Genomic DNA, 22,362 nt, shown 5'->3' on the forward strand with positions numbered 1-22,362 from the left:
AGTTTTTTGTTCTGCTTGGTTTTCTTGTTCTCTTTTCCCTTCAGAGGTCTTCAGCTGAGGACTGGCAGAAACTGAGCTTGGTATCGCTGGCTGGAGGGCGAGGATTTCTGGCAAGAGAAAACCAGTAGATCTGGGCATCTTGCCCAGAGTGAGTTCACACTTGGCTCACCACAGCTGGAAATAGTCTCATCTGTGGCCAGAGTTCCCCAACGGCCCAACAAAACCCTTGGGAAACAGCAAGTTTCCACATGCTGACCATTTTGAAACAGAGTGAAACACTGGTGCTCATGACTGTACCACCGCACTGCACCCAGCCAGCCTTCCTCTGCACAGCACAGCCGCCTGCAAGGGCCACTTCCAAGGGGTGCCTGATGAACAAGCACTGATGAAGCACAGGGTCTCTGCCTTTGTGTGCAGAACCAGGTGGAGCCAAGACCAATGCTTCCTCTGGAGATGCTTCTCCTGTACAGCAATACTGCAAGCAGGGCTAGAGGGAAGGCAGAGGCTAGCCTGGCATTGATATAGTCTAAATACCTTTAAACAGCCTCCTTTTTCTTAGCAGTTAAGAAATTTGCTTGCTTTTTTTTCAATCATGGTGTCACTTTTTACAGTTTTCCTGAGGATAATATATTTAAGTAGCAGAACTATCTTGCCATGTACTGAAGGGTAGATTTAAATAAAGTGAGTGAGGGGGATTACAGGTAAGTACTTGGGTAGCAAAATAAACTTGGCTACTGGAAAGCCAAGGAATCTGGCCAGGAAACAGGGCTCTAGGACTTACACATCATTTTCCATGATGAAGAAAAGAGCACTCAGCTGGGATGCAGAGACCATACATGGTTCTCTCACTGTCCCGCATCTCTCAGAGGCCTTTACAGGCTAGCTCCTGCAGGGAAGATGTAACAGCACAACTTCCATTTACAGCAGCAGTGAAGTTCAAATGCTTAGCATCATGAGTGAGGAGTAGCAAGTGCCCTGGCTGCCTGATCCAAAGGACATGTAAAGCAGAAGTCCTTCCTCAACTGCCAATTGGCCTTGGTTCAACACCTCTGTAGGACATAAGGGTCATCCTCAGCATTATAAAAGGAAGCATCAGTATTCTGTGTGAAATTTCTCCAGCCATCCAGCACTGTGCTCATGGAAGGAGCAGAGCAAATGAGCTGACCATTCACACTATGCTATGTGACACATAGAAGATTTCACAAGGGTCCCTCTGAAAAATGAGGGCCATGCATAGGACACATGAGCAGAGCCCAGCTGTGCTATCCTGAAGGGAGGCCCCACGCTGAAGCAGTGCACAGTCACTGCCAAGTTGGGTAGACTGACAAAGAAGCAATCAGCTAATCCATCAAGTCATCCCTTCCTTCCCACTGACCACCTAAGTTATCTAGGAGGATGTGGAAAAAGTTGCTACTTAAGAAGCCTACCCTGCAGCCTCACCTGCCTATGAACTTATCCACACTGGTGCTCCCAGTAGCCCTGGATTGCTGGTATTCAGAGACCTACTTGAAACCACTTCAATCTGACAGGTGATGCAGAGACACACATTAGTGGTGTTCGCTGTAGTGAGTGTAGCCAAGACACAGTCTTTCCACTTGCCAAAACTCCCCATCTTGGCTCTAATACAATAGAAAAATGACAGGTTTGCTGTCATATCTCACACCACAGGGTTGAACACATTTCCAGTCTACACAGACAGAATGACAAACCAAAGACTTATCTGGATGAGGGACCAAAGTCCCCTCTGTATATAAGCACATTTCCCAGCCCTGCCAATGGGAGCTGTTTCAGAACACTGAGGCTGGAGAATGTCTCTGCAGAGTCTCATTCATCTTGTAGTGCTTCAAAGCAGCCATGAATTTGGAAGCAGTGTTAGGGAGGACAATTGCAGGTAAAAGCATGAAGACAGCAAACTGCAGCACATACGACAGTTGGCTGTCAAAGGCCTGGTGCAGCCCTTACCAGTAAGATACACTCATTGCCAGCTGAATGGCAAAGATACAACGACAGTGAACCAGCATGGGGAAAAAATGGTTCTGCTTTACTGCCTAACAGGGAGCCAAGAGGTTGAACTGGCACCAGGCCACACCACATCCTATGACCAAGTTCTGCTCTCATACAGTAGGGGAATGAGAACAGGGAAGGCAATGGCAGGAAGGGAACTGGAAGTAATTTAGTTAATCATATGATTAATTAATTTTTAAATTAATCATATTAATGCTAGCACCTTTGTTCACCTAAGCATTTTTTTTGTTGATTGGTCCAAAAAGACCCCATTTCTGTCTCAGGGATCTGACTGACTATTGAGAACCTGTATGTCAGTCTCATGCACCGCGATCAAAAAGGAGTGGTGGGTGGTTCCACAGACTTCAATAGAAGGCTCTTCTGGCATGACTAACACCAGGCAGACAGTACTGCTGCTGACAAGTCTATCTCACCACTCTTCACCAACTCATCCCCACAGATTCAATCTCTGGGTAACAATGCTTCAGCCACAAAACCCCCAGAGTTAGAGCAAATCCTGTGCCTCTGTGAAGAAAAGATGACCGCTTTTCTTGCTGATGTTATGTCTTTCCCACCTTAGCAGCTGTCAAGCATATTATACCTGCTTTTTCCCCTTCAGGCACAGTTCACATACTGCTTTGATGGGATAACAGGGTTTTACATTGCTATAGAAGATTTGTAGAAGTCATGCTAAGCACATTCCTTACGATAACCATCACGCTTCCAACAGTCACACATGGCAAGAAATCAGTTTTAAATTCTCATACAGAAGAGCAAACTCTTCCACTGTCTTCTGTCCTCCTCAAACACCATTTCCCAGACTGTACAAAATACCTCTAAAAATCACAGCAATCCATCCAGCAAGCCCCTGGGACTGACACAACACATTCAAGTGAGACCAGTCCATTGTATGTTGTATTTCTGCAGCTTCCCAATGTTTCCCCAGACAGTTCTCCAGTCTCTTTTCTACACTGACTGCTTTCTGCACCTCATTGTCAGAAAGAGCACAGCCATTCTCCAATAGCATAAGTGTACCCCAGAGAACAGCCTAAGTGTCAGGCACAACAGTGATAATCCACAGCCAGATGGAAAATACTCTCAGACCTTCACCAGCACAGCCATGCAATTTTTCATCATCTCTGTCACTGCTGTTTGTGCCAACCTTAGGAACTCCAGGTCAGTGTTTTTAGTGGATTCCAGTGAGTCACCACAGAAAGGCACACAGGCTCACAAACTGGCTGGGGAGGCCAAATGAACACTGCTCCTCCTCCACTGATCACTGCATGAGAGCTGCACGTCTCATACAGCACAATGAAAAGAGTAAAGTGCCTACAGCAGGAACAACTGGGACCTCAGGGTTAGGAAGGACAAACACCATTCACTGGGTCGCTACTATAACACAGTGTTCATGAACACTTACCCAACAGATTTACTGTCCCACCTTCTCAGTTACCACCCAGTTACACTTGAATTATACAGACAACACCATCTCATACAAAAACATGTGCTTCTGAGGGGACAAGAGGGGATAAGTTCTTGCCCAATACACAATAAACTGGTTGCCAAGCAGCTTCTACTTAAGGATACCCTAAGTAGCAAGACACATCCCCTAAGCTACAAGCACTGCAAGTGGCCAGGGCAGAAAACAATGTTATCCTCTCTAGCCTTTGCACTCAATGCACTGAAAAAATGTCATTACTAAATCACATGCACAAGAATTTAAACTAGTTGCCTGAAGCAGTCAGCAAGAAATTCCCCAGACAGACATCCTTTACATCACTGAGCTGGTAGCTGGATGCCTTTGAGGTGTTTCACCCTTCCCTAGAGGACTGGAAGGATAAGTTCAGTACGGATTGATGAGTACCATGTTCTCATAAACTGATCCTTGGGATCTGTTACAGACTCCCCCAAAAGAATCTGCAGTCTCCTTTTTAACCCATGCCTGCTTTCTCCTTAGACTGCCCCCTTACACAGGATTCTGAATAGGACGGTAAGTCACAGCAAAACACACATGCCTCATTCATCATCCACCATGAGGTTACAATGAATAATAATGTTCTTGTTAAAAAAACCAAACACACACATCCTGACAAAACCTGATCACAGAAAGCATGAGGCAGCCCTTACACTCAAGGACAAATAACTCATCTACAAAGCCAGATATTTCCAGAGTTCCCTACAGCAACTTCTGAGTTTAATGTTTTGAAAAGCAAGTATGTGGCAACAAGATACCTATGATAAACAACAAAAGCTTGATCTGAAAGATAGGAGATAGCTGCTGACCTATATCGCCTGCCTGCGAAAGAGCAGCTGAGCAAGCATCCTTACAAATGTCACCATTCTGCTTCAGTATCAATACTGGCCAGCATGAATTAAAGCTCGTAGGATACTCAGGTGCATCAGGGCCACCTTCCCTGCAGCACACCCACACTGCCAAGACCATGCAAGGACCATCCCTTGCTATGCTCCACGCAGGGTACTATGCAGTGTCACAGCAGGAGCAAAGCAACCCAGTGCAGTGCATTCATCAACAATGCACATTTATTTACTCATGGCTGAATCTACAATGGCACTGAAAGAAATTTCAGCAAACTTCAGTTTAAGAGTGGTATCACACCTTCTTGCTGGTCCATAGCAGCTACAACAACAGTAGCTTTCTGGAAGTTTAGAGACCTTTTCACAATAGACCCTATCTGGACAAGAGGACACTCAACCCAAGTGAAAGGAAGCTATGATTGTGGCTTTTACATTTTCTCAGAGGTAATAGTCACAGTCATACCACCTGATTGGAGCATGCTAACCAGCAGGTTTGGAGGTGGAGTGTTTCCATAATGGCTGTATTTAGTGGCTGCTTTCTAGCATTAACAACCCCACCTCAGAGAGGTGATCAGAACAGCAAAATTCAAATCATAAGAGCATTAAGGCCTGCAGGATGCAGATACAGTAGGGCTATTAGATTCGTGGGTTTTTTTTAGCCTTGTATTTATATGTATCTTTAGACACAGTGCATGGCACGGAGTAGTGAGAGAGGTTTAAGAAGACTTGGGTTTCTAACAGGAAATTTCTCTAAGTTCATGAACAACTCTACTTAGTAAGCAAGTCTTTGGCATAGAAAAGGTGCTACCACAGTCTGTGCTATCACTGCTTCTGCAGCACCATAAATCTGACCAGTCCAGTTCTCTAAGCCAAAGATATTTACTGCCACATTGTCAAAAATGCCAACGTGGCAAGGCAGACTGAGAGCGGATAAAGCACAAAACATATTAATTTCATCAATTTGATTTAAAAAAAAAAAGAAATTTAAGATAAAGACAAGCATTATTACTATTCCTTACAGCATTTAAGTTGCATATGGCTATCTTCCACACACTGCAAATGAACACTGCTTCTTACTCCTAAGAAAGCAATTGTCAGATCAAAACGCAATCTGGCATTTAAAGTTTCCCTGCCAGCTCTACAACTGAGACAAGTTGCTTAAGGCAAGATTTTAAAATAAACCTGAACAAGCAGTACCTTGAACAACGAGCTTATTAAATGAGAATGGCCCACATGAGAGTCTGCTGTATGCCAGACCTGAAGGCTGACCCCTACCAGCATCCCCAAACATACCCAGCTTCACCCCAGTGTTATTCCTGACACTAAGTGGACAGTGACTGGAGATTGTCCTCACTATCACTCTTCACCTCATCTGTGAAGATGAGCCAGGCATGCTGAACACCACCTGGCTCACCTAGTCCCTCACACCACACCCACCAGGAAAAGTTTGAATGCTGCAGCTGGTAACTTGTCATCAGGAGGTAGAAACGTCCTTGGGGGCACAAGTGACAATCTCCTGGCCACTAAACACCCACGTATGTACTTCTTACTAAGCAAGCTTGTCTATCTTGACAACTGGGTGAGTTCACTGCAATGGCTTTCAGCAAGTTTTGCTTTGCAAATCTGGGAAACTGCAGAATCAATTTTGTTATGCCTTAGCTACTGCTACTTTGAGGCTTGACTCTAGACACGAAAGAAGAGAAGGCAGAGGGAAAAAAAAGACTGTTAGAAAAAACTGCTGAGATGAGTTCAACAGTTCGAACTACTGAGATGTAGTTCAAAGGAGAAAGTATTTTAATCCCCAGAACAGACCCCCTGCTCCTGCACAAAAGGCTGTGTAGAGGCTTTTATCAGTTGAAAAGTAGCTGAATTTGTTCAGCACAATTTTTTTTTTTTTTTTTTTTGCTGCTTAAGAATAGCAATGCTGTGATGAGCTCTTTAAAACCTCTTAGAGAGTCACTTCTGATAGACATGAAAAACTGGCTTCACGTGGAAACCTGCTTTCCTCCCAGGAACTGTCACTTTATACCTACACTGTAAAACAGCAGCCTCCCAAGAAGGGGCAGGTAGGAAGAGGTGTGAAACCAGTGCTTCTCCTCTGTATCATATTCAAGAAGCCAACTTTCACCTTTCAAATATGAAATTCATTCTGCAGTTTGCCTATTTACCCATTTCAAAGCACCATTCCAGACAGTAAAGGTTGTAACATCTGTCTCAGCACAGATAGGAAATTTGCAAACCAGCTCCCAAAAACTCAGCAAACTTGTCCTTAAAATGCTGCTGTGAAAGACATTACTAAAATTCAGTAATCTTCCCACTTTTGATGTCTGCTGTGAGTTCTGCTGAGCCTGTGCAGCCAGGAGAGGGGGAGCTGGACTTAATTCACATTTGAGTAACATTACTAGACTGCTCGCTTCTCAAGTCTCAATGAGTCCCAGCTGCACAAAACCTGGCAGCACAGCAATGTGGCACAGCTATCCCAGCCTACAGAGCCTTCCCGACCCAGGACATGAGGGGCTGGGCTGGAAACAGCTGGCAAGCCACAGACACTTCTTGCACAGACATTTGCTCGCTGCATTACTGGCCGTGCCACCACTTTAGACATGCTGTCCTCGTTCCCAGAGAGGGCCCAAGAGGTAAAGTTTAAGTCTGCCTCACCAGCTGGCCTCAGTGGTATAAACAACAAAAATGACGATAATTCAATAGCACTTAAACAACACTTAGGTGAAAAAAAGCCCAAAATATGTGAGTCAATAAGAAAGGACAGAGCCTGAAAAGAATCTACAGGCACCAATCTCCCCTATTAATCTCAGTAAGGTATTAACTAACATGTACTGTACTGAACATTTAACTTTAATTACCGCAGTGATTTCATTTCACAGGTAAGAGGGACTGACAGTTTTACTACACCACACTTTTTGTTTGGTAGATACTGTTACCTCCTTACATCTGAAGGAAGCAAGCCCCAAGACCTCAACAGGGCTTTTGGTCACATTCAGACCCCCAGAAGGCCCTGCACAGCCTGCCCTGGCTGGGTCCAATCACCAATCTCTCTGAGAGGATATCAGCCTCATGGCTGCAACTGGGAAGAGCCATCACTCCCAGACCTGATCCTCCTAACTACAGACACCAGAGGGGTGGGTCACCAGAAAACTCTGAGCTTGCACCCACTGCACAAGGGAACAGGTTCTGCTGTTCATCACCAGAAAGAGAAACAATAAAATGATCCCACCACCAGCGACAGGCATTTACCAATACAGACTCCTCCAGTCCAGCAAGCTGGAGAGTGACTCCCACCACATCAAATTCAACTGGTAGCTGTTGATCAGCAGAAGAAGTTGGCTTTCATTACTTAAAACTCCCTCTTGGCTTCTTCCCTCTGCACAAGTAACCCACGTTAACAGAACAGCTCTCTGTCACCCTCTTGTGATAGGACCAAGAGGTCTTAAAATCTCCTGGAAGGAGGTAATACTAGAAGAATATGACAGTTAGAGCACGTATAACAACCTTGGGTTAAAGACCTTTGAGTTCAAAGGTTCCACTCCTGCTTCTGACAGCCAAACCAGTGTCCCCCTACATATAAAATCTTTTACCTCATCCAGCACCATAAAAGGCAAAAAAAAACCCTACAGCATAACAATCATTTCCCTTCACAGACTGTCAGCAAGGCTGGCGATCTTGCTCTGGGCCCCAGTAGCGGTTTCTAGATGCATTGGCCAGATATAGGCATAGGACTGGAAACAGAGATTGCAGCCAGGCAGATCTTTTGAAAAGGAAGAAACTTCCCTCCTCAAAGGGACAGAGCTCTGACTTCCAATAAGCCTCACACTACTCACAGCCCAGACCAAGACTGCATTCCTCACTTTTCCTTTCTTGAAATACAACTTCACACACCATAAACTCTTTCTCCAGTAAATGCTCTTGTTTGTATACTCTAGTTCTCATGATGTCTACTCTCAACACTCAAGGAAACCACTGACAGCAGCTCTAGAGCCATCACCTTCAATTAACTCATCAGACTCCAGGGGAAAAACTTCTCAGTGGCACCATTTCAGACAGCTCTGAACAGGAAAACCTGAAAACCTTTGATCTGGAAGTGGAGGAGGGGAAGAGGAGAAGAGTTAAAGAGGAATAATCATCTTCTCACTGTTGTAGTCTCCTTCCCAGCTTTCTACAGAAAGCCCCACACCTCAGGCTACCTTATATATGTTACTATATAATTTGTGCATAAAAAAGCACTGTCATCCCCCCTCTCAGGGAACGTCTGGGATTCTTCTGCCTGCTTACAGCAAGGGGAGAGCAAGGCATGATCCAAAACACGAGCCAGTGACTGGCTGCGAAGTCAGCGGGAGCCTGCTGCACCCCGAAGTGCCCCTGCTATGCCAGCATCAGTGTTGTTCTAAATTCTGCTTTACTCCTGTCTGACCGAGTGACTAAAACGGAAATGTTTCGGGGATTAGGATTCCTGAGTGATCTAATACAGGATGCTTTTGGTTTAAAGGAGGAGGGGAAAAAAAAACCATAACTAGCTAGCGGCGAGGCTGGAGCTCCTCCTGAGCTCCCCTCCCCATCGCCACCCTTTCGGTTTAAAAAGGGGCCGAATGTTACCATTTTTGGACATGAGCTCGGCGCAAGCCCTGCCCTAAACCACACCATTCAAACCAGCAGGCAGTTACTGTCCCGCCGCCGGCCGGTGGGGCCGCGGGGTGGGGGGGATGCGGAGGGGCCCCGCCACCGTCCCGGCTCCGCCCGGGCGCACCTGCGGGCCGGGAGCCCGTGACCCGGCCGACGTCTGCTGCTGCGGGGGGACCCGCCGCGGCACCACCCTCCCCGCCCCGCCATCACCTGCCCGCCCCCGCGTCCCCGCCGCCTCGCCCCGCCACGCCGCGCGGCGCAGCGCAGCCCCCGGCCGGGCGCGCACCGGCCCCGCCGCTGCGGTGGAGGGGGCGGCGGGACCGGGTCCCGGCAGCCCCCCGGGATGTACGCCAGGAAAGAGGACGGGGGTGCGCCCACCTTCCTCTGCTGCTTCTCCCAAGCTGGGTCGAGGAGCAGGTCCCGGTCCCAGTCCTCCTCCGGCTGCATGTAGTCATTGGTCTGCTGCGCGTCGTAGTGATCCATGGCTGCGGCCGCTGCTGCCCGTCGCGCCGTGTCCCGCCGGTGCCGCTGCCCACTGTGTCCGTCCCGGCCCCGCGGCCGCTCAGCCCGAGCGCGCGGCGGCGGCGCCCGCTCCCACCTCTGCCTCGGCCGCGCGCAGCGCCGCGGGGGCGGGACGCCCCGCCCACCGCCCGCCTCCGCGCCTCTCATTGGCCGCCATCCGCGCGGCAGAGCCCCGGCCCCCCGAGTCTTACCTCCTATTTCATTGGTCATCACGGGTGTCCGTCACAAGATCTGTGCGCCGTGATAGGCGATTTGCGGAAGCCCCGCCCCACTCGCGGCCCTGCCCGGCACCTCCCCGGCGTGGGGCGGAGGCCGCGGGTGGGTGCGCCGTGCCCGTGCCGTGCCGTGCCGTGCCGTGTCGCGCGATGTGATGCGGCGAAGCTCCGCGCTGCTGTAGGGGCATTTGTGTTTCGAGGGCTCCGCGGCTGGATGGGGTGCCGGAGCCTGTACTGGGCCGTCCTCATCGGCGGACCCGGACAGCATTTTGTCACAGAATCACAGGATACTCTTGACTTGGAAGAAGAGATCCACAAGGATCATCGAGTCCAGCTCCTGGCCCAGCACAGGGCACCCCACGAGTCACACCCTGTGCCTGAGAGCAATGCCCAAACACTGCTTTCACTCTGTCACATTTAGTGCAGCGACCTCTTCCCTAGGGAGCCTCTGGGTGAAGAACCCTTTCCTGATACGCAATGCAAACTTTCCCTGATACAACTTCAGGTGCATCAAATCTGTCACTGCGGCGATGTTTTTGTGTGGCACAGCTAGTGCCCATCCTGCCGGCCCCGACGTGAGTGCTCAGTCACAGCCCCACGGTCCTGCTGCCCGACCCAAAACACAGCTTTGTGGGGCTGTGCAGGAGTGCCCGCACCTAGGATGCAGAAAGAAGGGGCTGTGTTATCCTGCTCCTGACCGGCAGCCGCTGGTCATTGGCCGCTGGCAGCCAGAGTCCTCACGGCCGGAGAGCTGCGCTGCGGGCGTGGGGCATCGGTGCCGCGCCACGGCCTCCCAAACTCATCTGCTGCTGTCTGCCCGCAAATATCCTGTTTGACAGGAAAACGCTAAACTGAAGTGCGTTTGGCATCGAGCAGCTTCCTAGAAAGGAAACACAACGCGTTAAGGAGTGTACCAACACGCAAATACTTGACACAGGCTTCCGTCAGTTAAAACAAGTGGAGGGGGAAAAGGACAGCAGCATTGTTTGTTCCCTCTGGTAGTCTCACTAAGAAGCACTATGGCATCTCTCACAAAAGTGAGAGGAAGCCCAAGGAAACGCTGTTCCACAGCACCGTGCAGCGCAGAGTGAGTTTGTGTCCCAATTCCTCTGACACAGAGGAAGCAGAGAGTTTGGAGTCCAGGAATGTGAGAGAGGAGGTAGCTGAGAATGGACTACAAAGATACTGCAAAGCACCAGGTTGAATTGAGCTGAAATGTTCCACATCAAGCTAGATTTAGCCCTAAATTTATCAATGAGCTCCACTTGCAAAAATAGGGGATTTTTTTTCCCCTACTTCTTAACAAACATTGGAGGTGAAATTGGATATATTCTTTACTTCTTGGCATAAATAACTGTGCAATCTATAATTAACAGATGTATGGTATAATGGTACTCTGTATTGTACTCTGTCTTCATGTGTCATATGATGTTCCTTTATGTACACTTTGCAGATGTCAAAACCACAAATATAATTATCAGAATTATAATGGTTCTGCACCATTCAGAGACTTGTGTTCACCCTACCATGCATCACTCAAGATGAAGAAAGGTTATTTTAATATGTACGTACAGTAACATTAATCATTTTGAAGAAGAAGGGCCAATTTTTATTTCTTACAACCACTCTATGAACCCCCAGTAACAGAAATTGTGAACTAACAGCTACAGCCTGATCACATGATAGAGAAACAACAAAGATGTCTAACAGTTTTGTACCTTATGGTTTTTATTATTTATGAAGGTACTTTCCACCTGAGGAATCTGGACGAGTATGGGAATTGGTAGAGATCTGGGGGAAAAAAGGAGGAGGGAAACAAACACACTCCTTGAGAGAAGTTTTAAGCTTTGTATTTTAAGGCAGGGGGTCCTACTTTCTTTACCGCCCCTATATTTTAAGAGCCCATTATTGAAAGCCACTTTCCAGACCTTCACAAATATGGTGCGAGGTCTCAACTGTCTTTTAGTTAATGGGGATTCTCAGCATTTCCCAGGATATGCTCAGCACCATGGATGTCCAAGCCCTGAGACATGCAGTGGGTTTCTGTGAGGCTGAATCTTCTAGATGCTGCCTCTTTGGTTACTTGGAGTTGCAAAGCAACTGTCCCCATATTCATAAAGTTACTATTCTTACCTGTGTAAAATACACCCAGTGATCTCTTACAGAGTCTGATGATATTTTAACTAGAAAAATGTTTTTAGTTGCCAGTATCCTGTTCATGTACCTATTTCTTCTTGCACAGGGCAAAGGATGGATTAGACAATTTAATAGACAACATAAGTGCAATAAACTGTTATAAAATCAAGAACTAGTGTGAGGTTTCTAGTGTATTAGAGCCTCTCTCCTAATTGTCTCTGAGTTTGTCTTTCTAACTTCATCATCCTAGCTTCTCAAAATTCTTTCTTGGATTTCTGGGAAATATCTTTGTTTTTCACTCCTAAGTCCATCCCAACTACTAGCTTTTGATGAACTCCTTAAGAAAAGGAAGTGAGTGTTCTTGGCCAGTTTTATGAACTTACAAGCAATAGTGAGAGGGGGGAAAAGACTTTTCAAACTTGGAATAGTTCCTGGATCCACTTGACCTTTGCCCTTGCAAAGAGTAGTACCAGCACCATGAAGGGGGAAGAGGCAAGCTTGCAATGGGAGAGGGAAGCACAGCAGCAAAGGAGCTACAGAGCCTGGTGCTACTGATGGGAGAGGTGCCTCTAACCCCAGCAATACTCTGGTCTTCCTTATTTCTTTTCATTACTCCTAGAGTTCTCTTCTCTGTACAAGATTGCTGCTGATTTCCATGGGCATTATTCCAATCCAGCTGGACCAAGTGGGTCTCCAGTAAAGTCTTTCTGATCCAATGAAGGGAGAGTGGGTTTTCTGCAAGGCAGGGGACAGAGTCACCATGAGAACAGCTGGATGTACATCCTACTTCTTCAGCCTGGAACAGATGAAAAGAGGAAGAAGCCCAAAGGCATTAGGGTATTTCTGGTTACTGTTTGCTGCTCTCTTTGTGCTTTGCATATTAGCTACAGGTCACGAGCTTCCCTGGGGACGCATCTGTTTTCTTGCCAAGAACATCCATAAGCTTCTGTAATGAGGCCCGGCAGGTGAGCTCAATCACTGTACAACAGTGAACAAGGCTGTGTTGGAATGGCCCTTGACTTTTGTTTTGGGAAGTCTCACAGCAAAGTTTCAGCACTTATATTCTGCAGATGCACAAAAACTTTGTTGCTTTGAGATTTGGCACTTAAATTTGAACTGTATCTTGGGCTGTCACAGTAGAGAATTCAACAAGTTGAATTCTTTTTCCTAATTTCCATCACCAGTTAAAGACAGACCACCACTAAGAGCTCAGGCCCTGGGAAAGGCAGGCATTAATTTGGTTGAGCTCAGTGGGGTATACCATGTTTCATGTAGTCTAGGGAGAAATAGACTTGGGCCCAGGATTGGGTAGAATTTACATTTTTAAGAAGTGCCATAGAATAACTGCCATGGTCATCCAGGGATAGGTGGGGGAAAAAAAGAAACAACCAAGGTAGAAATGGTGTGTTTGGACAAAAGAAAAAAGAGGCCAAAATGAAGCTCCTAAGTACAAAACTTTTTCTCCAGGGGTCCTTCAGGGCCTCTTCACCCGAGTTGTGTTTCCTCTTCTACTACGACCCTACCATCCTAAGTCCTCTTTCCCTTTACTTCCCCACCCAATTATGTGATATTCCAAAATTGGCTCCCCAGTCCTTCACCCTAAACTGTAAGATTGTGCAAGTACCTAAAGAGGATGTTATCTCCTCCTTCTGCTGACTAGAGGTCAATCACACTTGTTCAGAGCATGAGCTTTAAAACCAGTGACTTACAGAGCAGTTTTCATATATACTTGCAAATATTGTTTGATGCAGGTAATTTTGTGAAAGTGATTTTTTTCCCTTTAAAAATCCTGATTTTACTTTTCTAGCAGAGTATACCCTAGATTGTTCCCTTTGCTTTCACAGTGTCACTTAAACAACAATAGAATCAGGAATTACATCTCTAGTCCGACATTCCTGTTATCACATACCCCTACCTACTTTCATCCTTGAAGGACTACATGACCAACACTGCCCATATAACGCCCCCTTTGCTCCCTCACTTTATCCCTGAAGGGAAATATGTTTGCTGCTCAGAAGTGCACAGGAGCATCACGCAACCAAAGCAACTTGGGCTTTGGTGAGCTCATTCTGCAGAGGGTCATAGGGAGTAAAACCATCCAGTGGCACTGACAGAGTCATGTTGTATGCCCATGAAACACATTGTACAGTGAAATGACCACCTCATTGGAGTTACCATCCTTATTCTATGATATGGGCATAGAGATCTTCAGTCACTCAGGGTTACTACTTCTCATGTTTTGCCTGCAAGTTGCCCTTTACTGAGGGGCAGGTCTTTGTAGGCTTTTTTTGCTCTGTCTTTTTGGTTTTCTGTCAGTCTTTAATGGACATTCTATTTCACAGTGCTGACACAGTACTGTCAAACAACAGCTGACACAGTACTGGCCCAAACAATAAAGAAACTCGGGAACCAGAGAAGATAAAGACAATAGCATTTTCCATGTTCCTACAAGAGACAGGGAATGGATTAAAGTTTAGAAGAGAGCACATTTCAAACTGGACACCATAAGTACACAAATCCCTGACAAGTGGTGTATCCACGTACAGACCAAAGGCTTGATCCAGGCCATGCTCAGTGCTATCTCTCCTGGTGGAAGCAGAGGAAGATGCTGTTCTGAGGCACAGGGAAAGCCATGATGCAGCAACTGCTGCAGAAGCTACACACTTCCATGAGCAGAGCTCTGAAAGGCAAAACCAAATGGTGCTTTCTACATGGCAGAAAGAAGGCAGGAGAACCTGCTTACCTCTGGAGACTGCAAATTAAATATAGGATAGCTGATTCCTGCTGCCACCAAGAGGGAGACTCGGGTTTGAATCTCTTGTTCTCACTCTCTGATTGCACAGATCTTGCCTGATGATGTGCCCATGGCTTAAAGAGGCAAGAAGCAGAATTTATTGTTTCTCTCACTTCCCAGGCACCAAAACTGACCATGGGAAAAGTAAACATTTGGAGGTAAATGTGACATTTTTCTGGAAAGGGAATAGCTGCAACACAGCACAGCACAGTCTTTCGGCTCCACCCTTGCCTTCACAGAAAACCTTTCCTTATGAGACAGTCACTGAGCTCTCAGACCTATCATTATTTAGCTCCAGCTTAACAACTTCACTTAAAATCCATTTACTTTGATGTTCTCCATAATTGCAAGTTTACTATTTGTAGTACAGTGCTTGAAAAAAAAAAACCATCCATCTTCAAGGATATCACTTTTACAGTGGTATTCTCAGGCTGTTTTCAAGCAGAACCCCTTTCTGGCCATGGCTTGGAATCACTTTCCAGAGAGAAAGCCAACAAAAATTTAATTTCTTCTGAGTAAGGCATCTGCCTTGTCATACTTCAACTACAACACATTGCACTGGCTTCTTTCCCACATGGCTCTGCCACAAACCTGCAAGTCTAACACTGACCAGAGCAGCAATATTCATTGCTATGACACTCATCACTGCTCTGGGATGTGCTGGGTCCCTTACAGATATAGCCACTATGAGTAGGGCATGCAGCTGTAGGTCACAGTTGTTTCAACAGTGGGTCAGCAGTCCCTTCCTGAGCAAACGCACAGCTGCACTCAGATATGTTGAGAGCAAAGCACTTTGAGGGTGCTAGCTCAAGATTTTGCATGCTGCTGCAGTGGTCTATAGCTGTCTGCAGACACCAAGCTCCATCCATGGGACAGTTTTGCACAAAAGAAGCATTCCTGCAGGAAGATCTGCAGGATACTGCCACGGAAATGCATCTCCACAGTGCTCAGAGCTGTGGTCACAAAGCCCCATCATCCCTGACAGGTTGCTGGTGCAAGACCTGACTATTCATGAAGTTCACTTACTCATAATATTTGCTCCATGAACGATGAAGGCCCAGGATAGTCATGTAGGGGAAACCATGGAGGGTGATGGATGGAAGAAATTTGATAAAATGCAATATATGTGATACAAGCAGCCAGGTATGTACTGTAGTCTTAAATTCTTTGTGGAGAAGTGCATGGTGTGAGAGTTGAGGCTATGTGAGTTACGTATGCAGAGCAAACACAGAAGAGCACACATCAACAGATTTGGAGCTGTCAGCAGCCAGGGAATGCTGTGCAATTGCAGCAGCATGGCAAGGCATGAGTGCTATGCAGGCAGATGGTAATGCCAGAGCTGCAGCTCTCTCAGGCCTTTCCCCAAGAAATCCATGTCTAGAAGTGCATGTACAAAGCAGTGTTATTCGTAGAACATGAAAAGCAAACCTTCTGTCCCCCTCAGCATTTGTGAGGCTGTGGATGGAGTCCTGTGTCTAGCTCTGGGTGTCAGTTTTTAAGAGAGATACACATCAGTTGGAGAGAGTCTAAAGGAGAAGTAACAAGAAATCTCAGAGGCCTAGAAAACCTGACCTTTGAGAGGAGAGTGGAAGAAGCAGGCTTTGTTTAGTCTAGGGAAGAAAAAAATTTAAGTGACACACAGTACCAGTCCTCAAATACATAAAAGTTTGCTGCAAAGAGTAACACATTACCTCATTTGCCATGAACAGTCAGGATAGCAAACAACCTGAGGAGGCCACCAAAGGAAGCTGCTGAATTTCCACTGCTGGAGATTTTAAAGAAAAAGTAGGACAGTTTTAAGAAAGGCCAAACTTTAGGGACAATCAACCCCACCATCAGCTTGGAAAGGTGAACCCTTCAACTTGGTTTCATACCATGCAATATCATCAGCTTCAGAGGTTAAGACAGTACCATGAAGCACCATGATTGTAAAAAGAGTAATGATTGAAGAAAAATCTTTACAACTGTAGGAAAATAAAAATGTAAAATCAGACATATGGAACCTGACCTAGACAGTCTCATCAGACACCCATGTGTAAAGCACATTGCAGCACAATTGCTGCAGGATCTTGACTCAGCTGAGAGAGATGAGTAAGGTGAAAGGGGCTATGGGAAAAATGTATTTATATGCATTTACATGGACAACTACTTTAAATTCACTTCCAGCTACCTCATAAAGCAAGTGGCAGTTCTCTGTGTTACAGTTACCAGCAAAAATCACTGTCACTACAAATGCTGACAGGAGATGCTTCACGCCTGGTTTTGGCTTTTAAGTGCACCCCTCATGGCCCCTCCATCTCCTCATGCTTGTAACAATTGATGTAAATGTAAATGTAAATGTAAACAGTGAGATGGGTCACAGTGCCATTGAACTGCAAACTATGTTCATAATCCATGCTTGAGTAAGGAGCCATAATGATAGATAGTTCATAAAGGGCTAAGAAAATGCAGATCCATGTGACTCTAGAGAGGCCCACCCTCATCACAGTGCAACAACAGGACATGAATGCTCTAAAATGCTCTAAACTAAAACTAAGTGCAGAGGAAGTTGGTTGATTCTTACATGTTATCTCTGGTCTTCAGGATGCTAATCAAGGCTCCTGTAGTATCAACTAGTGCTCCTAAGACTGCCCTGGGAGATCTGGGAGAAACACCTGAGATTTTCAGTTTTTTCTGTATGATGCCAAGCCACCTGCTTCCACTAGCAGCAGAGGTGACATGGCTTAGCACAGTGTGGTGTGGAGGAAGAGCTCACTCCCTTTAGAAAAGTAGCTGGTACAGCTGAAAAACATACCAACAGCCTTCCAGGCATGTCAGCTTGACCTCAGCACACAGTGGTCCAGCAGTGAGTGGGGAACGTGATACTGAGTCAGTGAGGCTGGGTTACAGATTCAGACTTTTCTCAGAATTAGAGCAGGACCCACATACCGAGCCTAAAGTCATTGCTCCATTAGCTTGCCTTCCCAAAATAGACTTCCTGGAGCCTAAAGCCTTTCAGGGCTGTGGGTTTTGCTTGAAGAAATCCCTTCACCCCACTTCTCTGGAGGGTTCAGAGAGCACCTGGGTGGTTGGCAGCCTGCCTGTCTCTGAAAAACAGGTTAGGCTTCTGTGCTCCTCAAGCAAAAACTGCTGCATAGAAGCAGCTATGGGCTATGTATGCCTTTGTGCAGAAAATAATCTTGTGTTCATTATTCTTGTCTACTAACTAGCTCATGGCTGTTTCTTCTCTGTACAGAGGGAGCAACTCTGCATAGCTGCTGGAGATCAAACTGTGCAGTGCAATGTTACCTCTTGTATCAGAAAGCTTGTTGTTTGGAAAGCTGCAGAGAACCTCATAACCTTTACATTTGCAGGGGCGCCACTTTGAGGAAGGTGACACTTGTGGAGCAGTATGCCAGTGCTGTAAGACAAGTGAGGACGATGCCACTGGGCAGCACCAACAGCATACAGCAGGGGCAGCCACTCAGTAGGCAAACTAGGTAAACTGCTTTCCCAGCTTCCTTTAATCTCTTTTCTAAGAGGAGGCTCCAAACCCGCTGTGCAAGCCCTGCAGTCCCCTGTTGTGCTTTGACTCTCTGAGACATGACTACTCACTTTTGCCTTCCCTGCAAGCCTCACATAAAATTAACTTTGATACACAGCAAGTAAAATAGGGATGTGAGAAATGCAGACAGTGGCACTTTGAGACCGAAGCAAGGAGGCTCCTGGGGCAGCCCAGCCACCACCTCATTCGGGCTGGGCTGCTGCCTGTGTGCATGTTCCATCTGTGCTCTCTGTGGCTGTAGCCCAGTAGTCAGGGCCAGAGGTCATCTTTACCATTTAGAGTTTGTTCCATAAACAGGTCTTATCCCATCCCTAGGGGCCCTTCCCAGGGCATCCTGGCTCTCCATTTATATGTTATTCTTTACATTTTTTTTTCCTGTGAGAAAGCCTAAGTTATTTCTTCAACAGCAGAGAGGGAGATGAAGAGGCTGAAGAGTAATAAATCATATAGAATGGTGGAGCAGATCTCACATTAAGCCTGAAGTCCTCATGTCAAGAGATCAGTCTCTCATATCTTTTGCTGGACCAACAAATTAACCACATTGAATTAGTACATGTTTCTTTCCTGCCTTTTTATAATTTATTATTTATTTATATAATACTTTTTGCAGGGCAGGCATCCAGCAGAGGCCTTCCCTGTAGTTGTACTCCTGTCCCAGGAAGGACAGGTGCACATCCATGTGGGATGCCTGGGAATCAAACTGTAGGGTTTTCCATGACAGCTTTAAGCAGGGCTTGGTGTGGCTGCTGTGCAGCCCAGCAGTCGGTGACCCTCACTGGGTCCCCCGGATGAGTGATGCACACATGCCGGACTGGACGCCCCTCTGATCACTCTGTGTCTCCCCGGCCCCAGCGGTGGCTGGTGCTTGTGTAGGGACAAAAGCCGAGGGTCCCGGTGGGCCATGCCGCTCCCGCCAGGCTTTCCCACCCTGGGCTGTGCCTGGCCCCGCGGCCGGCCGGGAGATGAAGGTTTCCACAGGTGGCTGCCTGCGCTCAGGCGGGTTCCCGCGGGCCGGCTCGCCGCCCTGCAGGAGAGGTGGAACCCGTCCGGCCTTGTGAGGAGCGGCAGCGGGGCCGACACCGCCCCGCCGGCCGGGGGACGCCCAGCCCTGCCGCGGGGCTGCGGGCTCCCCGGCGGATCCTCCCTCCGGGGTGCGGGCTCCTCCCGCCACTGCTGCAGCGCCCGGCGGCGCCCCCCGAGCCCGAGCGGAGGCCCTTGGGGCCTAAGCTCTGACACGGAGGGCCAAACCCCGACTGTGTGCAGGAGGGAGAAACACCGAATGGGGAATTTGGTGCTGGGCTCATGGCTTCAGGCGTGCGCTGTTTAAATGACTAAGTAAAGATGCGATGCTTTATATTGCCTTCTAGGACATAGGCAGAAATCAGTGGTGCTCTACTCTCTGGAAAGCAAAAGCTGCTCCAACAGCGTCCCTGGGTCTTTCCCTACTGAAAAAGGAGAGCCTGTTGGTAACATAAATGAAGATGTGTTTTCTTTTTGTGTTCTGGCCAACAGCAAACTCACCATCATTGTTTCTGTCCAAAAATACCCAGAACATCCCTACCCCATCTTCTTCACAGGGCAGTAGATGTGGTTTCAGCACTCTGAACTGGCTGGGAGGCAGCCTCCACAGCAACAGCAGCCTGGCCTCTGACCCTATATATTTAGTGAAAGCAGTGCTGTAGGAGAGCTTGACAGCTTTGGGGTGAAGTAGGAGCCTCATCATAGGCAGAATGGGGCCTTGGGGCTGACACAGTGGGGCCTAGTCCCACTTGGACCCACTTGGGAAGAGGTGGTTTCAGTCCTGGCACAGAATCACTGGCCCTATCTCATCTGTTCCACACAAGCCTTGACTCAAAACACACTGGATGGCAAACAGTTGATTTTATTCAATCTGAAAAGAAGAGCTGGAATCCATTTTCATGCAAATTGCCAGAGAAAGGCTAAAGGCTGAAGTGGTATCACCCCATCCCAAGTAGCAATATGCTACTTCATGGCAGTGTATCTTCCAGAGGAATGAACCTTACAAAGAGAGGTGGCAGCTGGCTGTCATTTGGAAGAACAGGGCCAGTCTCACCCGCAGACGCAGCCCTGTGTCTGCTGTGAATCTGGCATTTTTCCACTCAGTGAAGGCCATTTCTCCAGCTAAGTTGCTTGTTACCATGGTCTCCTTCTCCATCTTAGCATTATCTTTGGTGATATGCAGCCTGGTATATCTTGCTTATAGCCACAGGTCTGAGAAGCTGATCCCAAGCAGTCACCACTGCCTCAAAGTGTTGGACAAGACGTAAGGACATCCCCATCTGGGGAAAAGAGAGATTATGACAAGAATGAGCCACAAGGTCAGTGTATTGGACTCCTATCAATTACTTAATCTCTGAATTTTTTTTTTTTTAATTTTCATCTCACAGAGTGTTTTTTACTGCAGTAATTCCTGTGATATCTGAGGTTGAAGGTATTGGGAAATAGAGTTATAGTCAGGGACAGCAGAAGGCCTCCCATTGTTGATGGCACTGCACAGGCCATGGGGCAGAAAAAATCATCAAGGATTTTTCTCTTGCATTTCAGGAAATGCACATTGTACCCAGATGGTTATGGAAAAGCTGAGCTAATGAAGCACGAGCCTCAGAAAACTTCCTTGTACTGTTGTGGTAAAGAAACACAGGTGCTGGTTAATCTCTCTTGTAAGGTTGAGCTGAAAAAAAAATGCCTTTCAGATACTGCATCAGCCAGGACTTTGAAAAGTAGTGATGAAAAGAACCTGGGAAGAAAAAGAAAGTGATACAGTAGTAAGACCTGGCAGCTCTGGGGCTGAGTTTTTGGCACTGTCCTGTTCCTCTGAATGTCCCTCTGACACCTGACATCTCTGGACCACACTGTTCACAGCACTGCAGTCTAGCAGACTAGGAATTTGAAATGCCAAGATACTGAGAATTTGTGAAATATCCTGGTTATTTCTTATGAAGTCCCATTCCATATCCTCCATTTGTATGAGTGAACTTAGTCAATTCTCAAGATAAGCCCCAGGCAAGAGCCCTATATTATAATCTTTCTTTATAGCAACAGCCACATAAAAGAAAAACTCTTGTGGTCCAGTCTACCTGCCTGTGTATAAAGGTGGTTTGCTCCTCTTAGAATGGTAAGTATTTTCTGAAGACAAAAATGTGAAAAAATTAAGAGAGCTGCAAATTGTGTGAAATGAACTGACAATATTTGTATGGGAAATACAGTGAAATATATTATTTTCTACTACAAATCATTACAACTATTGATGTACACAGTACTAATGGTCATAGCCATCTCAAGTACAGAGACAGAAATATGCCCTACAAGAAACATTTCTAGTTCCCTGCTGATAGACCTCTACCTATAGCTAATGAAGCATACCTGTTTCTTTCAGACCCAAGCTATATATGTGCACCTCAGGTACCTCAAGTATGTGGCAGCCTGAAGAATAATGGAAATCAAAACCAAAAAGGTGTGCATATTTGGCTAAGAACACAAGGGGAACTTACATGCAAATTACACTTTTGCAAACCTTTGCCAAGGCAGTGCCGAATTCAGCCCTAGCACTACACAAATATTTATCAACTTGGTTGATGAGGGGGTTTGTTGAAGAGTTATGGTTAAGTCCTGTCTGACAGCACCTTGTTGTGGTATCCTGTGACAGGACAGAATATAAAATTTGGAAATAATTTTCATCATATGTGTGCATAGACTCCATTCCACATACTCATAATTTCTGGAACATACTGCTTTGTGGTTAATAATCTGGGATCTTTATTCTTTTCTGCTAAGGCAAAGAAAGTAACCAAACATCCCCCTGAATCCCTAAATTGTCATTCTTTGAAGGACAGACAATGTGAAAAGCAAAAAGTACACAATTGATACAGTAGAAAATCAATATAAGTATTTCTTCATCACCTGACTCAAGTAAGGCTCCATTTTGGACTTTGAAAATACCTAGGTCTCTCTTGTGCTGAGTTCAGTTAACATCATAGCACTCACTTCAATGAGAGGAAAGCAGAGAGTGTATGGGCCTAAGGTTATGGGAATACCACTTTGTAACATGCTCAAATAGTGACTGCTAATAGTAAAGCTGAGCAGAGCTCAAAGCATTGTGTCATCTATGTGCCATACCCTCTGCCCAGGGGCTTAGGCTGGGACTGTAGAGCTGGAACAGCCTGTGTGGGTCTTGC

The 22,362-nt window shown here is 46.6% G+C and overlaps 1 protein-coding gene across 4 annotated transcripts in view; it reads right to left on the minus strand.

The window, feature by feature from the left end:
• The window catches only part of ACTN1 (actinin alpha 1), an 85,664-nt gene extending 76,110 nt beyond the window's left edge, over positions 1 to 9,554 (minus strand). For all 4 annotated transcript variants that reach the window (XM_077784101.1, XM_021537054.3, XM_021537055.2 and 1 more), the window contains exon 1: positions 9,334 to 9,554. In XM_077784101.1, the coding sequence (XP_077640227.1) occupies positions 9,334 to 9,438 (105 nt within the window). In that variant the 5' untranslated portion in view covers positions 9,439 to 9,554. The remainder of the gene's footprint in view (positions 1 to 9,333) is intronic.
• Positions 9,555 to 22,362: the final 12,808 nt, after the last annotated feature.

This window comes from Lonchura striata, chromosome 6, assembly GCF_046129695.1.
Source record: "Lonchura striata isolate bLonStr1 chromosome 6, bLonStr1.mat, whole genome shotgun sequence".
Taxonomy (NCBI): Eukaryota; Metazoa; Chordata; class Aves; order Passeriformes; family Estrildidae; genus Lonchura; species Lonchura striata.